Source organism: Xenopus laevis, chromosome 2L, assembly GCF_017654675.1.
Source record: "Xenopus laevis strain J_2021 chromosome 2L, Xenopus_laevis_v10.1, whole genome shotgun sequence".
Lineage (NCBI taxonomy): Eukaryota > Metazoa > Chordata > Amphibia > Anura > Pipidae > Xenopus > Xenopus laevis.
Genome location: NC_054373.1, coordinates 144,183,429 through 144,210,062, shown reverse-complemented (window position 1 = coordinate 144,210,062; position 26,634 = coordinate 144,183,429). Strand labels below are relative to the sequence as shown.

General features: G+C 39.1%; 1 protein-coding gene across 4 annotated transcripts in view; it reads right to left on the bottom strand.

The window, feature by feature from the left end:
* The window catches only part of ankrd52.L (ankyrin repeat domain 52 L homeolog), a 53,565-nt gene extending 27,766 nt beyond the window's left edge, over positions 1-25,799 (bottom strand). For all 4 annotated transcript variants that reach the window (XM_018247395.2, XM_018247396.2, XM_018247397.2 and 1 more), the window contains exons 1-12: positions 25,661-25,799; positions 12,943-13,026; positions 9,478-9,556; positions 8,963-9,033; positions 8,192-8,392; positions 6,926-7,013; positions 6,429-6,571; positions 4,815-5,027; positions 3,611-3,689; positions 3,404-3,518; positions 1,229-1,311; positions 1,029-1,146 (exon numbers count right to left, since the gene is read on the bottom strand). In XM_018247395.2, coding sequence (XP_018102884.1) covers positions 1,029-1,146; positions 1,229-1,311; positions 3,404-3,518; positions 3,611-3,689; positions 4,815-5,027; positions 6,429-6,571; positions 6,926-7,013; positions 8,192-8,392; positions 8,963-9,033; positions 9,478-9,556; positions 12,943-13,026; positions 25,661-25,687 — 1,301 coding nt within the window. In that variant the 5' untranslated portion in view covers positions 25,688-25,799. The remainder of the gene's footprint in view (positions 1-1,028; positions 1,147-1,228; positions 1,312-3,403; positions 3,519-3,610; positions 3,690-4,814; positions 5,028-6,428; positions 6,572-6,925; positions 7,014-8,191; positions 8,393-8,962; positions 9,034-9,477; positions 9,557-12,942; positions 13,027-25,660) is intronic.
* Between the last annotated feature and the right edge of the window lie 835 nt (positions 25,800-26,634).

Sequence of the window (26,634 nt, the reverse complement as noted above, 5' to 3'; positions counted from 1 at the left end):
TTGTATGAATTTGGAGTATTATATTCCACTTTGCTTAGGTTAATATCATCAAACTAAGATACAAAAAAAGCTGTCAATGCAACTTAACATAGAGTGGCATGTAACAAAAACTGGAGTTTGTTTGCGAATTAGATTTGGTGTTGTACACAGTCCCAATTTAGATAGGCACACCAGCCGATCATTTTTGTAAGCTGGCCAACTCCATCTCGCTACCAATAATAATAATAATAATAATAATAATAATAATAATAATAATAATAATAAGACTGTTTGTAGAACTGAGCACTTCTACAAATTAACCACATATGGGTGCTGTATTAGCAGAAGAGCACAATCCCACCAGTTTCTTCAATATATTTTCTTTTTCAGACATGGTTATTTTTCGATCCAACCCAGCAGAAAAAGATTTTCTGCAGAGAAAATGGTGTCATTCAATAGCGCAAAAGAACATTTCTGACATACCCCATTTTTTTTTTATTTACAGCACTGAAAGGTTTCTTTTCTATCCTTTGAGTGGCACAGACACAGACTGAAATCTGCATTTCAGATTACGAAGACCACTATTCACCTTCCAACGCTTTTTCCAGTTCAGTTGTTTTCAGATTGTTCACCAGAAATAATTACTTTTTTCAACAACTTTCTATTTTTCCAGCTCAGGAAGGAGGGGGGGGCACCGACTCTGTAAACTGATCTAAATAGATACATTTCTTAGTTTCAATAAAGGCATCTATTATAAATCTATACAATAGTTGCCAACATCCCACAGATTCTACTGAGAAATGTATCAACTAACGTAGTAAATTGTAACCGTTCAGAATCTGTTCTCTGGATTACAGGGCTGCCAGACAAACACCAGAGACTGGAATTTAAACTTCAGTTCTGGAAAAAGGTCAAACACAAAACATGTTTCAGTTAGTTTTAAGTAATAAAAAAATATATATATTTCTGGTGAACAATCTGAAAACACTAACTAAGCAACACCTTTAACAGTCCCAACAGCAATGCATTTTCTTTAAGCCAGCTCTTACCCGCCTGAAGCAGCAGCGTGGAGGCAAGTCCTCCCGAGGTTGTCAGGTGTGTTAATATCAAAGCCTGCAGACAGCACATGTTCATTGCTGAGCGAGGACACAATGCTGTACAACTGACCTGAAAGAAAGCAGTATACAAGTAAAAACAATTGGGAATTATAGAAAGATGAGAATGAGCGCTAAGAAACTAGTATATTTACCTGAGGAAAGCAGCTTACGGCAACAGTCTGAGAACCCAAAGAGAACAGCTAAGTGCAGGGGAAACATGCCATGTACGCCACGCCTGTGAACATGAACCAGTTACCGAAAAAATACTTTAAATCTACAGTACATTTGTACAATACTTTCATAGGACCACAGGCAATTTAAGAAATCAAGTCTTTCTGGCCCATTAGTTTTTACTAGACTTGTACAGATAGGCTCCATCCTCTGTTTTCATGCATCATGGCTGACAGAGAATCAGAATATTTGTAGGCTTTTGCTTATGATACAAAGCAATGTTGATATTTAGCAGCCACAGATAACATTCCTGTACATGAGCATAAATGGTTTGACATGACCTATATAGAACTTTTTATTTGGAGCACAAAAGTGATACATGGGGCACCTCAAAAAACAACAACAACTTTACCTGGGCAGTTGTGTAATACTGCAAAACACAAGCTGTTGTGCTACAGTTTAGTAAAAGGGATCTCAACCAACACAATAAGTCAAGAAAGGTGCCTTTACCAACTGGCAATACATTTTGCAGGTTTCATACAGAGAATTATTCCACTTCACCTGAAGTCATTTGCCAGCTTAAAGGGGACCCGTCACCCAAAAAAATTATTTCAAATCCTATTGTATCATGTTAGTCAAGCAAAATAAACTTTAATTACACTTTATAAATTATTTGAATCTTGTTTCCATCAGTCTGGGACTCATAATTATAACAAGCAGACAGGAAGCATTTTGTGGACACTGTTATTAAGACAAGCCTTGCATCATCTCAGAGTCTTGTTTGTACACCAGAATGGGGGACCCAATGTCCATCCCCATGCCCTGGCTACACAATTAAATGGTTAAGAGAACTGGGGGAATGTAGGGAGAGCAGTGACACCTAGGAAGTGCTGAATGGAAAGTGAAAGTAATTGCTTGCCCCGCCTCTATGCCTAGGCATAGAGGAAGGGCAGACAATATTTGATTGACAGCTGAGATTTTTAAATGAGTTTACAACAGCTATGAATGCTTTAATAAAAAAAAAGAAATTGGATTTCATATTTAATTTGAAAAGGACTTGTATAATACAGATTTTTAGGTCTGGGTGACGGGTCCACTTTAAAGGGGACCTGTCACCCTAAGAAATAATTTCAAATTATTTTCTATCATGTTAGTTGAGCAAAATAAACTTTACTTACACTGTATTTATTATTTAAATTTTGTTTCCTTCTGTCTTGGAATTATACAATCACAGCAAGCAGGCAGCTGCCATTTTGTGGACATGGTCATTAAGGGAAATCTTGTGCACCAGAATGGGGGACCTAATGTCCATGTGCAGTGCCCTACACAATTATAGAGCCTGAGGAGGGAAGGGGGAATGTGAGGAGAGCAGTGACATCTAGGAAGTGCTGAATGGAAAGTGAAAGTAATTGTCTGCCCCTCCTCTATGCCACGGGCATAGAGGCGGGGCAGGTAATATTTGATTGACAGGATAGATATTTAAACACCTTTATAACACCTTTTGGGGTTCCATATTTAATTTGCAAAGAACTTTCATTATGCAGCTTTTTAGGTGGTTGAATAGGTGGTTGAATAGGTCCACTTTAGGTGGTTGAATAGGTCCACTTTAACCTATTCAACCAATACTATCATGGTATACCATGGATGCAGGTAGACTTCTATTTATGTACTACAGCCTCCATCCCCCTAGAATATTCCAATACACTAAACACTTTTTTCTTTAATATTTAGAATTTCAGGTTCCTTTCTAGATCTAGCTCAACAACATTTGGAGGGCCGTACAATTTATTCAAAGCTGGAAAACTGCTGTTTTATCTCCTTAAGTTCTTGAGAACCATGTCACTCTCAGGCAAGTGTCTATGCCTTGGATCTCTAAGCATCCAAAACTAGGCAAAGGATGATGGGTATTTTGAGTACACGAGAACTTGTTTTATAGCTGCAATATTCAAAATATTCCGAGCTTAAAGAAAGTACAAGCATTTAACCCAACACCAAAATTATTTTTTTTACAAATATAAAATCAATAGGGGGCAACCATGAGAGCTTTACAGCATTTCCAGAAGTGTGACATGCAATAGACATCTTATTGGCCCATGTACAGTGCCCTCCTAATTGCCTGTCTGGACAAAAACCCTCTTCTACAATTTGATCCTTACCTTGCAGTATCAGCACCATTTGTCATCAATGTACTAATTAGCAGCTCATGCCCATATCTAGCAGCGACATGCAGAGGGGTATTGCCATATTTATCAGCACAGTCAATTTCACCACCTGTAGTTAAAGACAATACAAGTCACATCAAATCAGTTGATCATATAGTCCCTGATCAAAGGAAAGAATAGATGTTTGAAAAAGGCCCATACCATTCTGTATTAGAATTTGGGAGCGTGTAAATCTTCCATGAATCGCAGCCATGTGCAAAGGGCTTTTCCCTTCTTTACTCTATGAAGATTAAAAAAACAAAGCAAACAAAGGTAAATTAACTAGTTAGCCATATAATCTTTAGAAAATATCAGTTAGAAGTCAAGAGGTTAATGGAATATTCCTGAAAAATAATCTTAAAAGGTTTCTATAGTCATACAATTGCATCTTCTCATAATCTGTCTTCCTCAAAATAAACTGAGATGTAAGAAAAGGACTCACTTAACCTACTAACATGCTTTAGTGTATCAGTTTAAAGAGACAGTATACACCCCTTTTCTACCAGAGGATTTGTGCTAAATTTACTTTTCCCTATTGTTTCAGGAATTAGGGATGCACCGAATCCACTATTTTGGATTCGGCCAAACCCCCGAATCCTTGGCTAAAGATTCGGCCGAATACCGAAACGAATCCTAATTTGCATATGCAATTTAGGGGTGGGAAGGGAAAACCATTTTTTACTTCCTTGTTTTTTGACAAAAAGTCATGCGATTTCCCTCCCCTAATTTGCATATGCAAATTAGGATTCTGATTCAGTTCGGCTGGGCAGAAGGATTCGGCGAATCCAAATCCTGCTGAAAAAGGCCAAATCCGGAACCGAATCCTGGGTTCGGTGCATCCCTATCAGGAATATCTATGGTTTCTGACACTTAACAAGAATATAAAGTCAGTTTCAATTTAGTACTTCCTGTCTCACAGAACCTAGTAGAAGCTGATGAAACTAATTACCAGTCCACGAGAATCCCCCAATAATGAACTGCTCAAAGGCTGCTGCTTAGAGAAGGAAGGGATTTGTTTTTTCAAAGGTAGACAAATCTCCCTATTTATAAAAGAAAAGGGTAGTAGGCCTTATAATGGCAATAGAAAAATTATGGATGTTTTAAAAAAATGAAGTCCTATTTATAGTGCTCATTTTTAGCAAAGGTGTTTTTAGGTGTATACTGCCCCTTTAAAGAATGTTAGGACAGTTCACCAGAGAAGCTCTGTATCCAGAGGCCTCTGCTGATCCATAGCAGACACCTACAAAGTTACTGTGTACATGGATCATATCTGTATTTAATACCTAGTGAACATTTAAATTCACAAGAGCGTTCATCTTATCAATAAACACAATTACAATCCAAGCCTACTTTATTTTAAAAATACCTGGAAGTTGACATCAGCCCCATTGTTGACAAGCAGCTCCAGAGACAGGGCCCCATTGGTGGAGACAGCAGCAAAGTGAAGTGGGGTGAAACCCTTTTCATTGGGCTGGTTGACATTGGAGCCATAGTTTACAAGTTCATTGGCAACAGCATCCTGACCCATGTAACAAGCAATGTGCAAGGCAGTGTTCCCAAAGGCATTAGGCTCATCAATCTAAAATATAGAACATTAGAGCTTATTGCAAAACAACAAATATTGAGAGAAGCCGCTCTAAAACAAAAACACTTTTTAACATGCACTTTGATATTAAAAGGATGAAGAGCTTCCTTTCTCCCCCCCCCCTTTCTTCAGAGGTTCCCCCCCTTTCTATCGTACTGAGAGCTGCAAGATAGTGGCACTGAAATAGAACATCCTGAGAGGTCTCTGGAGGTGACCAGTCACATAGGATCATACATATGGAACATCATAAAATAACCAGACCAGGATAAGCATGCAGCTGAATACATGTTGTAATTTATGACTTTTATTATTTGTTACAATGATAACCAATAAAAAATTTGAAATATTAAAAAAAAAAAAAAAAAAGGATGAAGAGCTGACTTTATTTACACCGCAGGTCTTCGAAATACATGATTCATAGTTCAATGGCAATAAGAGAATGTTACAAGGTACCGTAGTTCTGTCTGTTTTGCTCATGTTATAAGAATGTGCCCCAATCTTATGGGAAGAAGTTCACATCTGCTCTGGTGAGAATTTCAAAGACTATTCACCTTCCAACACTTTGATCAGTTGTTTTCAGATAGTTTACTAAAAGTAAAGACTTTTTTTCAACAACTTTCTATTTATTTCAGCTCTGGAAGTGTGTGTGGGGGGGGGTGTCACTGTAATCTATTATAAATCAAGTTTCAATAAAGGCATCTGTTATAAGCAATAGTTACAATAGTTGCCAACATCCCACAGATCCTGATGAGAAATGTATCAACTAATGTAGTAAATTGTAACCTGCTCTCTGGATTATGGAGCTGTCAGAGAAACACCATTGACTGGAACTTGAACTTTTTCCAATTACTTTGTTGGGGTTTTTTTTAATTATTTTTTTTTTTTTTTTTTTTTAACATTTTTCCAAAATCTAAGGTTAACGGTGAATGTCCCGGTCTCTGGTGTTTCATCCTGGCAGCTCCAGATTCTGCAACATTTAGTTGATACATGGCTCAGTAACATCTCTGCAGTATTAGCAACTATTGTATCAATTATACCAGCTGCCTTTAATGAAACCCACAGATTCTGCTCAACAGGGCCAAAGATAAGAAATGTATCAACTAAATGTATCAGTTTAGAACAGTTTAAAGGGTCAGCAACCCCCCCTTTCCAAAACTGCTTTAGAAAGTGAAAAAATGACAATTTGTACTTCAATATTAGAAAAACAGTCACGAATAGAAAATATAAAGTAATTGGAAAAAGCATTTACTTCTGGTGAACTATCTGAACACTGAATAGATCTATGTTGGAACAATTAACAGATTTACAGGGAAAGTTTTTAGCAATATGTCAGATTTTGAAACTCACAAGGAAGTAACTGCTAATTTCAATGAAGATGGAACAATTTAATTTTACCTCCACACCAAGTTTCAGCAGGTACTTCACTACATCAATTTGCCCACTAGATGCTGCTGCATGGAGTGGCGTGTAACCCTTCTTATCCTTCGACATAGCATCTGCACCCCGGGATATCAGCAGCTTTGCAATCTCCAAATGACCTAAAGAAGAAAAAAAGGGTTAATTAGTGGCTCACATAGCTATCATTCAATACAAATATATATTTATATTTTATCAGGATCAAATATATAGAAAAATTAAGAAGTACATGGAAGTTGCAGAATTTCTATAAAAGTCAAAGGCAATTGTCTGAAAATTTCATGCAACTTACTTTTCCCGCCAGTTTATTAAAACAGTTGAGATCTTAATGTATGGAACAACGTGATTTTTGCTTTTGTGTGACATTTTCCCCAGTGACAACACACAACCAGGCAAAAAAAATAGGGAGCTGTCAGTTTTACTTGCAATTACTTTTTTTCTCCTTGAAAATGAATAAATCTGCACCGAAGACTTACCCAAGTATGATGCATAAATAATTGGATGTCGCTCTTTTTTGTCACATATGCTGTGATGGGCTCTCTTGTTCAAAAGCATGACCACCATCTGCAGGGAATATCAGAGGATAAGTGAATCACTGTGTAAAACAACTCACATTACTGCAGCACAAAAGATAAGTTTCAATAAATAAATGCCCTGCTCGTGTTTTAACAACACACACACACACACACACACACACACACACACACACACACACACACACACACGGTTTACCTTGACGTGGTATGGTGGCTTATCAACTTTATGATCATAACTTTGTAACAAAAAACCCTGTTTTTCTCTTTTTTTTAAATACATCCACTTGCATATTCATTGAATTATTTAGACAGGGGATTATTGTACTTAAATATGTTTTTATATGGCCCAAGGAGTGCACCCACAACCCTCCATTTTTTTTTTATATAACAGGTACCATACCTATATTATATATGATGTTTTTATAAAATAAATACATTTGAAATTTTAGAACACCAACATTCAGCAATACTGTAAGTAAAACTGTAAGGAGTGGACAAATCATGGGTTTACCAAAATAACTATAAATAAGAGTGAATGTGAAAGATTGGGGGTTCACTAAAGATTACAGTGTAGGGTAGACTTATTGGCAAAGCAAAATATACGCCAGACTTTGTCTGCAAAAAAAAATGTCATAATAGACGGCTTTGAAACTTTTCCCAATTAAGAGATTTTTACCCTGAACAATTCCTTTTAATAAAATTAAGTAAAGGGTGTTTGAAGGATGCAAGAATGGCAGCCTTAGGCTGCTACAGCTCAAAGACTTGTATTGAAGTTGCCTGAGAAGGAGCATGGTTTTGGAAAACTTTAAAACAGGGAGGCTCATTTATAAACACTGGGCAAATTTGACCTGGGCAGTAACCCATCGTAACCAGTCAGTGAATATTTTTTTCAGCCAGCTGCAGATTGAACACTGAAAGCAAACATCTGACTGGTAGCTATGGCTTACTGTACAGCAGCAAATGTGAAATATTGCTGTAAGAGAGCAATGTGCCAGTGCAAAAATGTGTGATTTCAATAAAATATTTTTTCATGATCATGTACTTGTGAGGACCACTTCCTTATGTTACGATTACAACATTGATTCAATCTACTGAAGCATGACAAATATTGCATAATTTACAGATGTCTCGAGAAATTTGGGAATATTGGGTGCATTTTGCAGAAATGTTATTACAGACAATGACAACAGTTAAACGATTATATACCTCCAGGTTACCACTAAGCACAGCATGGTGAAGAGCTGTGCGTCCTGTACGGTCTGCTAGGTTGACATTTTTCACTAGCGAAATTAACGTCTCTGCACATTTGTTTGCCCGGTTGGCAGCAGCGATGTGTAGTGGAGTTTGCCAGTGCTTGTCTCGAGCATTGACGTCAGCAGAGTGCTTCACAAGGAGGGAGACTGCTCTCTGCATAGTCCATGCAAAGAAAGGTTAGATTAAAAGCATAAGGGTGTTATATTCTAGTTTCTTCAGGAAAGCACAACATAGTTATGAATAGTTATGAATAGAGCTGTTACATTTACAGATAACTTTAAAACTATCTGGCTTTCGCTGAATCGCTGATGGTAAAACCCATGTGTCGCTCCAGTCTTCCAAAATTGATACAAGAGGAAACTTCAATATTTGGGAGACTGGAGCAACACATGGGGGTTACCAACAGCGATTCACATTATTGACTATGGGAAAGCTTTTTACTGGAGAGTGCAGGCCCCCAAGCAAAACAGGGGATTGGTCAATAGTAATTTTCTGTTTGCTCAAGCCAAAAGCAATTTTCTGTTTGTTTAAGCCAACAGCTCAAACACACGGATATGGCAGGAACCGAGTAGTAACTTCAGCTCCTCTCGGTTCATCAGCTGATTGGACAAGTTTGGACAAGCTGACTGTGATTTTATAGAATTGCAGGGTGGTTCCACTGACAAAGACGGATTGGTAAAAAGGTAAAAAGAAAAGAAAAACTTAATAGTGAAATATATATACCTCATTGCGTGACGACACAGCTCGGTGCAAAGGAGTGAGCCAAACTGAATCTTTTGCATTTACATTAGCACCTAGAAATAAAAATAAAATACAAATTTTAGCAGCGCACCTTACAATTAATATTACTCTAAAAAACTATTTTGGTATTGAAGACTCTTATTTTTGTATTTAGTCAATACTGGTTAAAACAACAGGGCAAAAAAATACAGGAGCTCAATTAAGAGATGTGGTAAAGGCCATATAGGTAGAGCGGTAACAAACAAACAAAGTTAGCAGGAAAAGCAATATACTAAGAATGCTATTGTTTAAATAAGAGTAAAGTTCTTTAAGGGTAAGGTCACACTGGGCGTTTTGGGGAGATTTGATCGTCTGTCGACTAATTGCCTCGTCTTTGCAGCGACCAAGTGAGGGAAGGCGTTTGGGGAGATTGGTCGCTGCAAAGACCAGGCGACTAAATCTCCCCAAAACGCCCAGTGTGACATTACCCTAACTGTACAGCAAAATAAAGAACTTACCTGACTGAATTAAAAGTTCGATAACTGGGATGTCTCCTAAGTAGGCAGCAGCATGCAGGGGAGAGCGTCTTTCTTGGTCCTGTTCAGTAAAGACAGGTAGCAGGTTACCTACCAATAACTAACATGCAGTGCTATCAGCCCAACTTTAATGACGACTACACTCTTTAAGCCTTTTCATATGCCAGGAATGGTATCTACATTAATTCATCATCATCTGATAAGGTGAAGAATCGCAAACTAACAAACTGAAAGAACGCTGCATTACAGCTGGATATCTGCATCCCTTTCAACTTTTGCCTGCTGAAGGAAATGTCGATCAAAAAGATAAGACCAGGATTATAAACTTCTTGGGGACAGAGACTATATAATCAAAGCTATAGAAAGCGACTAATGTCTGTCTCCCTCTAAACCAGTGATCCCCAACCAGTGGCTCTTGAGGAACATGTTGCTCACCAACTCCTTGGATGTTGTCCCCAGTAGCCTTAAAGCAGGTGCTTATTTTTCAATTCCTGATTTGGGGACAAGTTTTGGTTGCATAAAAACTGGGTGTACTGCCAAACAAAGTCTCTTGTAGACTGTCAGTGCACATAGGGAGTACAAAATAGCCAGTGACAGCCCGTATTGGGTACCCCAAGGACTTTTGTCATACTTGCATTAGTCCTCAACTTTTTACATTTGAATGTGGATAACGGGGAAAAAGTATTGGGGACTCCTGCTATCAGCAGGGCCAATGATAACAAATGGATCAAGTAATGGATCATTTAGATCAGTTTAGAGTCAGAACTATTTACAGTAGAAACCCCATTTTACGTTTTTCAGGGGACAATAAAAAAATGGTGTAAAATCCAGGAAAATGTAAAATCGGGGAAATGCATTATGCATAATATATAGGTGGGACCACAAAACAACAATGTAAAATGAGAGAAAACTTAAAATTAGGGGATGTAAAATTGAGGTTCCACTGTATATAGACAACTTTGGTAGTCACATTAAACTTGTCTCCCTCTTTACGGACAACTAATGGACATAGCTAAGCATAGCTATCTATTTCAGAAAGCTATTTTTACTTGCATTAGAGATATTTAAAGTGAAAGGACCACAGGTTGGATTAACTCATTTATTGGGGGACCTTAAAGGTGAAACACCAATCAAAATATAGTGCGTTCATAGAGTAAATCTGAAACAGTTCAGTGTGTCACACTTAAAACAGGGTTGCTTCTTCTACTACACTATGGAATTAGTTCCCTCTGTTAGCACAGTGCAGGCGATGTTTGTTCTGTTAGGGCCCCAACAGATGAAGAGATTAGTCGCCCTCCGATTAATCTGCTCTACTGGGGGTGACTAATTTCCTCCGAATGCTTCCTCTGAATTAGTGATGTGTGGGCCGGTCAGGTTCGGGCCAACCTCGCACCCCCTTTTGCGTGTGGCGGTTCCGGGTTGAGCTCTTGTTCCTGCTCTCCCCAGCCACCACCTTGCACGGCCGGCTTCCTTTTTTTATAGATTGACGGGTCGGCACAGGTCTATAAATGGAAGCCGGAAGTCGGGCATGGGTGGAGGGAGGGCGGGTTAGGGTCGAGTACAGGTCATGTAAAACACAACCCGCACATCACTACTCCAAATGCTTCCTCCAGGCAATAAAGTGATCACTGAGAAAACATACAAGTCGCGTCGGCTTTCTGTCATTGACATTAGAAGAGTGTTTAGCTTGCATTAACTCTTCTGTGAGAGTAGTTTCCATGAGGTCAATGGCTTGAATAATTTGGCTAACCTTTTGGCTATGTTCCATGTTTACCTATTTCCTTTGTAATTAGTTACAAAGTGTGTTTCTGAAACTATTCATAATTCACATCAACGACCATAATAGCGGAACGTACCAACACGTTCAGTCAACAAATGATTGTCAATTTCATCAGGAGACAAGGAAACTGTTACTTTTTCTGGAGAGTCAATTATCAGAAGAACAAAGATACCCACATACAAGCTTTATGGTTAACCAAAAAAAAAAAAAAAAGGGAAAAATATTGTTGGCCACCGTCTCATTCAGATCATTGGCAAAATGCTATTCTGCAGGCCAATCAGATAATTTTAGAGGACACCAATCACCTAAAATTGTTTCCCCACCACCACGAAAGGTGTGGGCTAACAGCTTGCCGGGAGGGGGGGGGAGAGAGAGGTTAAGAAAAAACCCCATTGAGTGCTCTGGCCCCTGATACTGGAGGCCATGTGCTCCAGCTGACATTATAAGGTCACACATGATGCAGATTGGTCGGCAATTTGCCAAATCACACGCACGTGCGTAACAAGCAATCGGTTATATAGTGTGCCCCAAAATGGCTGCCCGGACTTAGGAGAACCCTTCCAGGAGCGAGGCCCAGAATGCTTGTTATGGAGCTTTTCTTAGAAAAGTGCAGGCTTTCTTTGCAGAGGTGATAGGTGCCTTTAAGGTCATTTATAAATAATATATCAAGGCCAAATACTGTCTATGGGAGAGCAACATGCCAAGTTCCAATAGCCCTAAGTAAATAATCAAAAAGATATGCACCGTTACTCACTTCAAGCATTTATTAGTGAACAAATATCACAGCAATAAACTACATAATAGTGAAAAATAAACTCACATCATACATGTCTTTCCTCTGTTTGCATACCTCTTGTTAGCTAACATGCGTGGCTAACATGAGGTATGCAGACAGAGGGAAGATACTGCCATGTGGTATGATATGAGTTTATTTTTCACTATTATGTAATTTATTGCTGTGGTATTTGTTCACTAATAAATGCTTGAAGTGAGTAACCGTGCAAATCTTTTTGATTATTTGCCCTTTAAAGAAGGAAAGGAGTTAAATGAAAATTTCTTTAATATTATAACCATGCTTCTGCCTCCCTAACCACTATAGTAGTTCATCTGGATGCACATTCTTTCTCCAGTTTCAAGACTTGAAAGAGAGCCCTCTCTGTTAGATTGCGGTCACCATTTTCTCGCTGTTGACGTCACTTCCGCCTGCATACTGCGCATGTGCGAAGGTTTAGGGAGAGGGGCTGTGCAGGACAGTGCTTAGTGGAGTAATAGAAACTATAGGGGCAACATCAGATTGGACACTGCGATTAAGTGGGCGGGGCTAACAAGCTCAATGTCTTTGGCATGTACAAGCTTAGTTGTATGTACTTAGTTGTAGGACTAGACTTTTCATAAGCAAACTAAGCAACAGGACACTGAGCTGGGGGAATATGTTAGAGACTATATTAAGGCTGAGGTTTTTAGGGAATGTTGTTTAGAGACTTTCCTTCTCTTTTAAAGGTCAGTCCATGTATGGTAACCTTTAGAAAACCAGTGAGAAAATTCCAAAAATGTAAATAATTTAAAAATGTATTGCCATAAACAATTTAAACCAAATTCTGACCAACAAGTTCCTTTAAGAAAAAACGATAAGTACACCCAAAATTTGGAAACAACCTGGAACTTACCAACACGTTGACATTATCTTTCTGGCTTAGCAATGCACGTACTTCTTCTTTGTTGCGATTGAATATTGCTTGGACCAGTGGATGCTGCAAGATGAAAAACAGAAGGAAAACTTAGCAATGTGCAAATGGACTGGTTCCCTAAGAATTCAAGTATGTTAACTAGTCAATGCATGGCAGCAACTGCAACACCAGAGTCAGGGAGTCACTGGCTATATAAACAAGAATACACTGGCAAAATTTGAAAGCAGTGAAGTAACTATAGAACTTACAAGTAAACCAATATGGCTTTTCATCAACATAAAAGTTTTACAGATTTTTACATTACGTTTGATCAGATATTATGGTCAGTTCTAGTAGAATATGACTCAGAGCTGTGGCGTCTGGAGTAGCCAAAAACATACCGACTCCAACTTCTAATAACTTTAAATACTGTACAAGCACTGAAAATAATCAGATCAGATTTAAAATCTTCTATGAAGGAGGATATGGCAGAAGCAATTCTGTTACTAAGAATAATACTTTAGTTAATTTTCAGATTGTAACAGCTATTTTACCGTTATATGCCAGGTCCAATTAATATACAATATTGTTTTAGGGTGTCCAATTGTTTTTAGTTTATGTAGTTGTAACAGAGTTTGTTTTAGAATTAAGAGTTTTAAAGTAATTAACATATATACAGGTTACATAGCACATAACAGACAAGCCCTGTCCAATACAGTCGTGTTTTATCCATTATCTGCTATGCAACTTGTACCTTTTCTTTTTTCCATCTTGAATGGCTCCCCCATGGCTACACAGCAGTTTATTTATATAATCTACAGTAGCATTCCTGAAGCAAACACACAGCTTTTACCAATGCAAAGCAACAGTACTTTATATTTTAATTACTTTCAGTTTATGGTTCTACTGTTCCTTTAAAAACAGAGGAGAAAGAGTCAGAGGTACCATAAGGAGTCTAAGGATTTATGTACCGCCTCCACAGCCCTGGTATGACAGGAACTTCAAAGAAGAAAAAAAAAAAAAAAACATGAACCCAGATATAGTCTCATTTGTCTCAGTCCTTTCTACATATACAGATATTTTGGAATGTGCCTCACAAAGGTTCACACCTTCCACCAGTCTAAGCTTAACGGGATACTGTCATGGAAAAACGTGTTTTTTTTCAAAACACATCAGTTAATAGTGCTACTCCAGCAGAATTCTGCACTGAAATCCATTTCTCAAAAGAGCAAAAAGATTTTTTTATATTCAGTTTTGAAATCTGACATGGGGCTAGACATATTGTCAATTTCCCAGCTGCCACCTGTCATGTGACTTGTGCTCTGATAAACTTCAGTCACACTTTACTGCTGTACTGCAAGTTGGAGTGATATCACCCCCCTCCCTTTAACCCCCCCAGCAGCCAAACAAAAGAACAATGGGAAGGTAACCAGATAGCAGCTTCCTAACACAAGATAACAGCTGCCTGGTAGATCTAAAGCTGGCCATAGATGCAAAGATCCGATCGTACGAATCATCGTACGATCAGACTTTCCCATCTCCCGACCCGCCACTAACCATTCAGATCAAAGTCTTACCAGTCAGATTAAGGTGGCCATAGACTCAAAGATCCGCTCGTTTGGCGACATCGCAAAATGAGCGGATCTTCTACCTTTGGGTTCTCTTAAGGCTAAGATAATTTGCATAGCCACTAATGAGAAACTTACTTATACCTTGATGAATGATATGGCGGCCTTCGACAAAATATGGCTTCCTTGGCTGGCCCATGAAAACGACCCTCAGCTTTTTCAAGCCCTGCACTCATGATACGAACCACACTGACTGGCTTTAGTTGACTCTCACGTTTAGTTCCCCCCCAATTGTGCCAGTACAGATACCCCACCGCCTTATAACTATATTGTTTCTCATTTTTTCTGCAAATGATATGTCCTTCCCCCCGTATCTCTGATCTTCCTTCCCCCCCTTTTTTTTTTTTTTTCCTTCTCCTCTCCTTCTTCTTTTCTTTTCTCTCCTCCTTTCTTCTCTCTGTCTTGAATAATGGTTATTATCAGTTGTATTGTGTATGACGATTACTGACGGGATTCCGTGTGCCACGGATACCCTGCTCTTGGCTTAACTGAACTCAATAAAACTTGTCAGTTTAAAAAAAAAAAAAAAAAAAATGAGCGGATCTTTCCCCGATATGCCACTAACTGCATGGCTATATCGGGGGGGGGGGGGGCAATTTGAACGTTCGGCCGTATGGCCGAACGATCGAATTACGATGCGCCAAGGGGCTCCGACGGGTCGGTCGGGTAAAAATCCAACCTTCCCGATCGATATTGTGGCCAGATATCGATTGGGAAGACCCGTCGGAAGCCCCCATACACGGGCAGATAAGCTGTCAAATCGGTCCAAACGACCGATATCGGCAGCTTTATCTGCCCGTGTATGGCCACCTTTAGTTAAAGAACAGATCAGCAATGTTCTGCCCCTGAAAGCAATCGTACGATATCTATGTCCAACCAAAGCTAGTGACAGTCTCCCACTGAAAATTGACAAAATTGGGAAATTGACAAAATGTCTAGCCCCATGTCAGATTTCTTTCAAAACTTTTTTTTATTATCCATCAATATTGACAAACCATTTCAATTTTCCTTTATAAAATGTATGTGTTCTACACAGAGGAGAATTATTACATTGCATGAAAACATATTACATAAAGTTACATTGCCACATTGACTTGTAAAGAAACATAATTTAATTTGCATATCCCATGTCAGATTTCAAAATTGAATATAAAAAAATCTGTTTGCTCTTTTGAGAAATGGATTTCATTGCAGAATTCTGCTGGAGTAGCACTATTAACTGATGCGGTTTGAAAAAAACATGTTTTCCGATGACAGGATCCCTTTAAGTAGGAGAAATAACAGCCTGCCAGAAAGTAGTTCCATCCTAATGTGCAGGCACAAGTCAAATGACTGGGGGCAGCTGGGAAACTGACAAAATGTCTAGCCCCATGTCAGATTTCAAAACTGAATATAAAAAAAAAAAATCTGTTTGCTCTTTTGAGAAATGGATTTCAGTGCAGAATTCTGCTGGAGCAGCACTATAAACGGATGTGTTTTGCAAAAAACATGTTTTTCCATGACCGGAACACCAAAAAAATTCAATTTTTAAAGTAATGCAAATATAATGCAGTGTTGCCCTGCACAGGTACAACTGGTGTGTTTGCTTCAGAAACTCTACTATAGTTCATATACACAAGCTGTGTAGCAATGGGGCAGCCATTAAAAGCCAAAAAAGGAGAAAATTCACAGATTACATAGCAGACAACATAAACTCTGTACAATGGGATTCTTAAAGGGATCCTGTCATCAGTTAATAGTGCTCCAGCAGAATTCTGCACCGAAATCCATTCTCAAAAGAGCAAACAGATTTTTTTTTATATTCAGTTTTGAAATCTGACATGGGGCTAGACATTTTGTCAATTTCCCAGCTGCCCCTGGTCATGTGACTTGTGCCGGCACTTTAGGAGAGAAATGCTTTCTGGCAGGCTGCTGTTTTTCCTTCTCAATGTAACGGAATGTGTCTCAGTGGAACATGGGTTTTTACTATTGAGTGCTGTTCTTAGATCTACCAGGCAGCTGTTATCTTGTGTTATGGAGCGGTTATCTGTTACTTTCCCATTGTTCTTTTGTTTGGCTGCTGGGGGGGGGGGGAAAGGAAGGGGTGATTTCACTCTAACTTGCAGTACAGCAGTAAAGAGTGATTGAAGTTTATCAGAGCACAAGTCACATGACTCGGGGCAGCTGGGAAATTGACAATATGTCTAGCCTCATGTCAGATTTCAAAATTGAATATAAAAAAAATCTGTTTGCTCTTTTGAGAAATGGATTTCAGTGCAGAATTCTGCTGTATCAGCACTATTAACTGATTAATTTTGAAAAAAAATTTTTTTTCCCATGACAGTATCCTTTTAAGTCGCTCATTGTTCCTACTAACAAGTAAGGTCAAAACAAATCAGCAGTCCGTTGTGAAGCCTTTGCATGAGTCTAATATTACAGATTATTGTGTTTACATAAGATAAAATTACACAACGAGAGGAAATAATTCAGCCAATTATACAGACAAATGAGATAAAGAGCAGCTCACACACATCTAGCAGCTGCACAGTGAAGATTATCACAGAACTGTGCAGTCAGCTTCATAGGTTAATCAGGCTAGAGCATACAATATCTTTGTCCTTTAAAGGAACAGTAACACCAAAAAATGTAAGTGTTTTAAAGTAATGAAAATATCATGTACTGTTGCTCTGCACTGGTAAAACTGATCTGTTTGCTTCAGAAACACTACTATAGTTCATATAAACAAGCTGCTGTGTAGCAATGGCGGAAATTGAAAAAAGGCTATATGGCACAGGTTAACTAATGGATAACAGATAACACTATTAGACAGACAGAGCTTATTTGCTATCTGCTGTTTAACCTGAGCCTTTTCTCCTTTGAATGAATGCTCCCATTGCTACACAGCAGCTTATTTATATAAACAATAGTAGTGTTTCTGAAGCAAACAGCAGTTTTACTGGTGCAGGGCAACACTGCATTATATTTTCATTACTTTAAAACACTTATTTTTTGATGTTACTGTTCCTTTAAAGCTAGCCATACATGCACAGATTTAGATTGCATTTGGCCAAATTCAACCATACTGCCCCAACCATCTCTGCACATATGGCAGATGTGCTATATCCGTTCTTCAAAATATAATAGCAGCAGACAATAATCCATAGTTAAAGGGGTTGTTCACCTTCAAACAACTAGTTGTTATCAGATAGATCACCAGAAATAACGAATTTTTCCAATGACTTTCTATTTTCTATGTGTCACGGTTTTTCTAATATTGAAGTATAAAGTGTCATTTCTCTCCTTCTGAAGCAGCTCTGGGAGGGGGGGTCGCCGATCCTGTAAACTGTTCTAAATTGATACATTTAGTTGATACATTTCTAATCTTTGTCCCTGCTGAGCAGAATCTCTGGGTTTCATTACAGGCAGCTGTTAGACTTGATACAATTGTTGCTAATACTCCAGAGATGCTGCTGAGAAATGGATCAACTAAATGTTGCAAAATTGTAACAGTTCAGAATCTGCACCTGGATTACTGAGCTGTCAGACTCAAACACCAGAGACAGGAACATTCAACTTTAAACAGATTTTGGAAAAAACGTAAAAAATAAATAATGGAAAGTAATTGGAAAAAGTCATTATTTCTAGGGAACAATCTAAAAACAACTAAATTGAAAAAAGTGTTTGGAAGGTGAACAACCCCTTTAAAGGAGAACTAAATCCTAAAATTTAATATGGTTAAAAATATAATAATATCTCAATAGCAGCAATGATCCAGAACTTCAAACTTGTCACAGGGGGTCGCCATCTTGGAAACGGTCTGCAACACTCTCATGCTCAGTGGGCTCTGAGCAGCGTTTGAGAAGCTAAGCTTAGGAGTCATTGCATATTTACAAGCAGAAAATGGGGTTGGCCTGTAATATAAGCTGATGCTACAGGGCTGATTATTAACTTCTGATGCTAATTGGACTGGTTTCTGAGCCGATATGTAGTAATTATTTTCATGAATTATTAGCCTTATATTGTGACTTTTCTATTCTGTATATGCAGTATATTGTGAGTCGGTCCCTAAGCCCAGTAAGTGACAGCAGCACAGAGCACGTGAAGTGAATCAGCAGAAAAGAAGATGAGGAGCTACCGGGCATCTTTGGAGACACAGAACTTCTCTGCAAAAGGGCTGTGTTGCCTTGAGCTGGTACAGAAACCCGAAACATAACGTACAACAATTCTAGCCTACTTCTTTAGTTAGGCTTTAGTTCTCCTTTAAGAGGTCACCATGAAGCCCAGTCTACTCCTTACACCCTATGATGCAGGAGGAAATTACAGCATTCCAAGCAGGACTTCTGCCTATGTTTCACTTGCTACAAATAATCTCTCTGGTTGTGGAGGTCAGAGATATCCAGTCAACAAATTCATCCTCAGGCAAACTGCACTCTCTGGTTGCTGGGGTCAGAGACAGACAGTCAACAAATTCATTCTCAGGCTGTTATTTTTGTAAGCTTCTTTATGCAGGCCCTGCTCTAATTATCGTCAAGTATTTCATTAAAGCCATGTGAAGTAGCTATTTCAGTGGGATGCTAGCAACCAGATAATCGATTTTATTCCATAACTAGGAAAGTAAAGGAACTACTTCAAGTGTTTTCATAGATTTACGGTAAAGAAAAAAAAAAAATTGCATCATTTACATATTGTAGTATATATTGCACTAGGTTACAGAGCCTAGTTTAAGGACCAGTAACACCGTTTAGAGAACCTAGTCCCGATGAATAAACTTACTTTAGTAAATTCCAAAATGGTGCTACATCCTGCTTTCAAGTTAGGAATCCGAAGAAAAAAAATGAAACCTGCCACTTTCCCATGGAGTCCAAGAATTCCGCCATCTTGTAAAAGTAGAAAAGCTTCTTTTCCCTGTGTGCGTGCTGCCAAGAGCCACATCCTTGTATTCAGTTCCTGCTTTGTGACGTCACTTCTCCCGGCACTGCGAGTTTACTTGCAGCCAGTTTCTCCCTTGCACAGCCTTTCCCACAGTATGTCACCAAACATTCCCCTTCAGTTTTTTTTTCTCAAGGCGGCTTTCCCTCCTCCAGCCCTTCCAGCAGTCATGCGCCTTTCCCACAGCCCTTCCAGCAGCCGTGCGCCTCTCACCGAGGACTGCACATGAGCGGACTTCCGGGTTACAGCAGGACATCCTGTGAGGAGGACAGACATTGGGGGCGCGCATGTAGAGTCATAGAAATGGGGCTTGTTGCCCTATCGCCTTTTTTCAAGAGTGAGGCACAGAGTAAGGGATGACGTTTGGTCGCCAGTCGAACAAAGCTCCCCAAAATGCCCAGTGTGGCCTTACCCTTGGGCAGAGACACATGATACGATTAGAGGAGATTAGTGGCCGGCAAAAAATCTCCTCTTCTTTGGGGCGACTAATCTCCCCGAACTGCTTCCCCACTGGCTAGAATGGAAATTGAAGGCGGGATGGCACTCTGAGCACTTCGTTTTCTGAAGTTTACCTAGCTGTCACAGCATACTGACTGGGGATATACTTTGACAGTTTCCTTTTCTAAATTATATTACTTTTTTACTGCCAACAACTGCTGCTTGTTCCTTTACAATACTGCAAAGATCCATCCCTCTCTCTCACGCAACTACTAAAATATTCATCAGTGCCCTTATGCTATCCACAGAGGACTACTGTAACCAAAGACCGATGGTGCACATGATTCTTCGCTACCTAGTTTATCCAGCAGAGAAGATACTACATATGTCTGTGCCTCCTGTCATTGACATGAATAAAAAAATCTCCTCTATTAAAACCTTTATTACAGTTTCCTATTAAGCAAACAATTTACATTTTTCTTCTAACCTTACAAGGCCTTCACTACTCTTCACATCTTTTTGTTTCTCCATGTTTTCCTGGCCATCCCCTATGTTCCTACCAAGATATTTTCATACCTGCCACATAAAATGCTATCACACATCTTATAAACATCTCGATACTTCTTATCTGTGTAACTCAGCCTCTTCAAAATTAAACTCAGATTCTCCTTCTTGGAGCACTAGCAAATCAACTGGTGCTGTCTTTGCATTTTTGGCCACCAGGAAGAAAAGCACCTATCTACCCTACTGCTGGTGAGGTTATCTACTCACTTAGATAAAATGGTGCAATTACCTCCATCATGTGTCTTAATGGATCTTACTTAGCGTTGGCATGTAAGCAATACCTATAAACATACACACTATTTTGTAAAACGTCAGCTCTTCATGAACAAGCAGTGCTATAAAAAGTTGTGAATATAATCAAGCTTTTCATTTAATGTAGCAATGTAGCAATAAGTAAGTGTTCACGGGTTACATCCCCCATAAAAGGTCTCTCGGGAAACCCCATCATATCCCCACATGGGGGAAGCATGTGTTTGCTGGACTATGAAAAGCAAAAACTATAGTCAATGGTAACTACAGTTTATTTATTTTTTTTTTTAGAGAACTCTGGATAGCAGATCCCATACATTTAAAAATATGAGCTTTAACAAGAACAACATCAGTTAGCAACATAGGTGTGTATGTTTTAAAGGGGTTCATCTTCCAAACACTTTTTTCAGTTCAATTGTTTTCAGATTGTTCACCAGAAATAATTATTTTCCATTTTTAATTTACCGTTATTTTTAAAATCTAAGTTTAAAGTTCCTGTCACTGGCGTTTCAGTCTGGCAGCTCAGTAATTCAGGTGCAGATTCTTAACTGTTACAATTTTGCAACATTTAGTTGATCCATTTCTCAGCAGCATCTCTGGAGTATTAGTAACTATTGTATCAATTCTAACAGCTGCCTGTAATGAAACTAATGATTCTGGTCAGCAGGGACAAAGATAAGAAATGTATCAGCTAAATGTTTCAATCTAGATCAGTTTACAGTGTTGGCGACCCCCCCCCTCCCAGAGCTGGATTAGAAGGTGAAAAATGACACTTTATTAGAAAAAGCGTCACACAGAGAAAAGAAAGTAATTGGAAAAGCTTGTTATTTCTGGTGAACAGTCTGAAAGCAGCTAGGTGTTTGAAGGTGAACAACCCTTTTAATAGATATGTGGCACCAACTAAAGACTTGTGATTTGAATTATATAACGTACATAATATAGGATACACAAAACAACAACATTATAATACACAGTGTTTTACAGATATTGATTACCAGTCACAGCAGTCCCTGCTCTAGAAAATTCTAAATGTTTGGTACCACACAGTCCATTTGATCAGGAACGAATTAAACCAAAAGCATGTTCCTGGAGTGCTGTAGAAAACTCACACAGATATAGTAAGAACATACAAACTATACGTATAGTATATAGTCACCTTTAATCAAACAAGCAAAAGCTAAACACTGTTTGCCTTATTAATAAAAGTCCAAAAAACAAGAACCAATGAATGAAGTTTTCCAGCAAATTGAAAGACAACTAATCTAAACCACTCAATGTATTTGTGTTTTTTTAAACATTCAAAGATATATGTATGCAAATATAGTCTGTAAAATACACCACCTGTTGGTCAGTTTTCTGACTGTAATCAGGTCATGGATATGTATCGAAAGAAAGACAGTTGTGATCTGCTCAGGAAAGGCAATACAAATTCCAGTTAAAGGGGTGGTTCACCTTTATGTTGACTTTTAGTATGTTATAGAATGACCAATTCCAAGCAAGTTTTCAATTGGTCTTTATAATTTATTACGTATAGTTTTTTTTTTTTAATTATTTGTAGGGATGCACCAAATCCAGGATTCGGATTCAGTCGAATCCTTCTGCCTGGCCGAACCGAATCCGAATTTGCAAATGCAAATTAGGGGCAGGGAGGTAAATTGTGTGACTATTTGTCACAAAACAAGTAAAAAATGTTTTCCCCTTCCCGCCTCTAATTTGCAGGATTCAGAGGTTTGGCCGAATCCAAAATAGTGGATTCAGTGCATCCCTAATAATTTGCTTTCATCTGAGTCTTTCAAGCTTTCAAATGGACACTGACCCCCATCTACAAAAAATTCTCTGTAAGGTTACAGGGTTTTTTTCTTATTATTGCTACTTTTTATTACACATCTTTCTATTCAGGAATCTCCTATTCATATTCCAGTCTCTTATTCAAATCAATGCATAGTTGCTGTGGTAATTTGGACCTTAGCAACCAGATAACTGAAATGGCAAACTGGAGAGCTTCTGAATAAAAAGTTAAATAACTCAAAACACATAAAAAATGAAAACCAATTACAAATTGTCTCAGAATATCACTCTGCATCATACTAAAAGTTAAAGAAAACCACAAAGGTTATAAATTCACCTGTGTAAAAGCCTACTTTTTCAAAACACAATGCTTACCAGCACAAGTAGATACATTTCAGGACATGCATAGGAAACTGGAGGAAAGACCCAGCCCCTGAGGCTGCAGTAGATTAGGCAGCAGCCATCTTTGTCAGGAAGTGGTACGTTGCCAATGTTTACAATTTACAGTAACAACTATAAAAAGGTTTCCGTACGACTTTGCAAGTGCAATTGTTTCAAATGCTCTGACTGAAACCACTAAACACTCATTTGCAATAAACAGCCACTCATGAACTATTCCTCTTCCACTCTCTAAGCCTGCCACCCATAACCGAAAGATGGCCTACATTCACAGATAATGAATCAACCAGAGCACTCATGTAAGGTGGATCCTCCTAATTCACTTAAACCCCCATCTAAGTCTGATATCAGCAACACAGGTTTGTGAAAGTGTGTAATAGAGGAAATTCAAATTGTTTATCAGGTAGGAAATGTTTACAAAACTATTTTGGAGTGTCAGTCATATTTTGAACAACTGGATGCAATTCAACCCCATTGTTACCCTCTCAAGAGTGGTCAGCCAACAAAGATCACACCAAAAAAAGGTAGTGTAATAATCCAGAAGAGCTCAAAGAACTCCAGGCTAACAAGAGTGTGAAATGATTTGTAGGAACCTGAAGAGTGCAGTTCATTTGAAACCCACCTGCGTCCGAGCTGAAGCTAGTTGATGGAATAAATGAGCTAAAATTCTTTCGTCAACATACAGGGCTGATGAAAAGTTACAAAAATGTTTAGTTGCAGCTATTGCTGCCCAAAGGGGCACTCCAGTTAGACAGCAAAGGTTAACCCACTTTTGCCATACACAAAGTAAACCATTTTCAATAAATGAAAAAAAAAAATTCAATTATGTTCTCATCTAGTTTTAGTATTTTTTATGAAAAAGATCACATTTTACATCATACTTGTGCATAAATTGTGAAAATTCAGAAGGGTTTACAAACTTTCAAGCTCCACTATATGTGTGCACACCCCTTCTGCCTCCACGTGCCAGGGATCTAGCAACCTCCAGGACTTGTATACTTAGGCTGCCTTATTTTTAGTCATTGAGACTTCAGTATTCCTACTGACAATTTCAACAGTTCAGCAAGATCTCATCTTACTTCCCTTACCATTTCTCTCCTAGCGAAGAAACTGCAAATACACCCAGCAGTCTCCTGGCACTGTCTCTTTCCCTGGATAAAACCTCCTGCCCCCCACTTTTTTTCCCCATGCACTAAATCTAACAGATGACACATCTAAAGTGATTATGACACTAAAAAAACAGCTCTTCAAAATATTAATGTACATTAAAAGTTACTTATAGCGATCATATGTTGATTGTGTATACAATGGTTCATATACTGGTGTTCTTCGCGCTACTCAACGTGCCATGTGTTTGTACATAAATACACTTTGCACATGCACAGAGAGTCAAAACAGGTCCTGACATGTAAATAGAACAGATGCCCAAACAGCATCGGGCCCAATTAATAGTGCCGATCTATGCCAGCGTACAGCAGCATTTGCCAAAGTCTACAGCATGCCAATTCAGGTTTTTTGGCAATACCAGTTGCTAAACATTTAGAAACTGCACCTAAACATTACAAGAAACATTAAAAGTAAACAGTAAAAGGATGCTGGGAGTTGTAAACCAGCAGCTGCAGAGAGAGATTGCAGGTTAGTAATTCACAGGCTAGCAAGGTCGTACAGTTTTGGTCCTACTGTCAGTCTGATACTGTTATCTAGCACTAATCATAACACAGCGCAATTTTAGCACATGCTTTCATATCCCCTTTTAAAGTTTGCCGACACATCATTGATGAATTTCACTTTCTCCACACCAAATTCAATCCTATCAAACTTGCTGCATTTGTGTGTGACTACTGTGTTTCACAGGACTGATGGTCACCTACTGGCTGCCTTGGTCTGTGTAGTTAAACACTTCCACAATGGTTTTGTTACTCATTTTCTTGTGGGCATGCCAATGACTTGTCATCATGGGGCATACTATATATTTAAGGGAAAGCTAGTCCCCGCCAGATATATTCTGCAAAACTTAACAGAAAACGGACTAACCCAGAGGAGGAGGGGCTCAGTGTACCTGGAAACCAGGTATCCACAATGGAACCGTTACAGAAATATGAATATGTATAAAATGCAATACACACACTGTATACATAAATAAATAGAGACGTAACTGGAGATACATGATATATATATCGTGATTACAGTACCCCTCTATTGTAAAATATAAGGATATCATAAATCAGAGGAGTTCCATGAAACTCCAGGGTGACTTCTAATATCCTCATATTTTCCAACAAGGGGTACTTTATTTACTATAATACTATTTACTATAATACCCAAGTTTTAGTGAGTCAAATGACATCACCACTCACAGTTTATAACTGATGACATCACAAGTAATCGTTTATAACTGATGACATCACTAGTCAATTAACAAGATTTTCAAGGATCTTTTGTAATATATATATATATATATATATATATATATATATATATATATATATATATATATATATATATCTCCCCCCTCCTGTGTTGAATAAAGCTGCTGCTGGGAGTGGGGAGCAGCAGTTTCCAGGCAGCTGTGGGGAGGGCCGGGCACTTGCAAGCGCAGCAATAGCCAACATGGAATAGGGAGCACATATGGCACCATGAATAAAGTCGCTGAGGACTAGCACTATACATGAAGGCCTGAGGCGCAGCTAGGCCGCACACTGCTCTGGCTCACATACAGCTTTGCTGCAGAACGTAGGCCTCACCTGGTCTGTAATGCTGAGGATTCCCATGTCCCGCAGTCAGTCAGCATGAAGCTCCCGTCATGAGGCGGTGTTTCCCGCGGGCCGGAGAACAGGAGACAACTGCAGGCGCTCAAGCTGCGCCGTTTCTCTTCGATCCTTTTTTCTTATTGCTGCGGGAAGCCAGGGCCCGCCTCCTGGTCATGGTATCACAGCGCCGCCTACCGGAAAACCTGTTTTAGAAGTGCGAGACTCCCGAGTCCTCAGTGCTGCATAGCGCGACGCTGGCTCTAGCTTCCTGGTCTCCTTTCACACTGAACAACACTGACATCTGCTGGTGTGTAGCAGGAATCGCAGGCTAGTGGAATGTGACGCACGTGTGAAATGGAGAAGCAATGGCGCGAGTTTATTGTAACGTGCCACTATCAGTTACGGTGACGCTGTGTCCCACACATTCACAAAAACGGGGCTAGGAAAATGTATCACGTGACCTCCATCCTCCTTTTACTTGCAGTGATGCGCAAAAAGGGGAATATATTGTTACGGCAAGTTTTTCTTACGATACCACAGGACAGTCGCCTGTAAAGCAATATCCAATGTGGCTCAGCGTGGCTGTATGCGGCCGCCTCACAGAAAGGGGTTGTGATGGCGGCTCTTTGAGGTAAATAATATTACATGCAATAAAATTCTGTCAGGGATCAGGGCCGCCATCAGGAAGGTAGAGGGGGTACTGCACTCAAGGGGGGCAAGAGACCAGGGTTGCCAGGTCTTCTTTTCAAAACCAGCCAAAGTCCTCTACAAAACCGACCCAAAACTAGCCAAGAGGCACTTCAACAGTAGCCAGGGTTGCCACCTGTTCGGGATTGATCGGTTTTTCTAAGGCCTGTTCGGGTCTCAACTTTCTGTTCGGTAATCTGGCGGATAAAAACATTTAAATACTAAAATACTCAGCTTAACATGTCTTAGTTTTTATCAAGTACAGTCAATTTGTTATTACA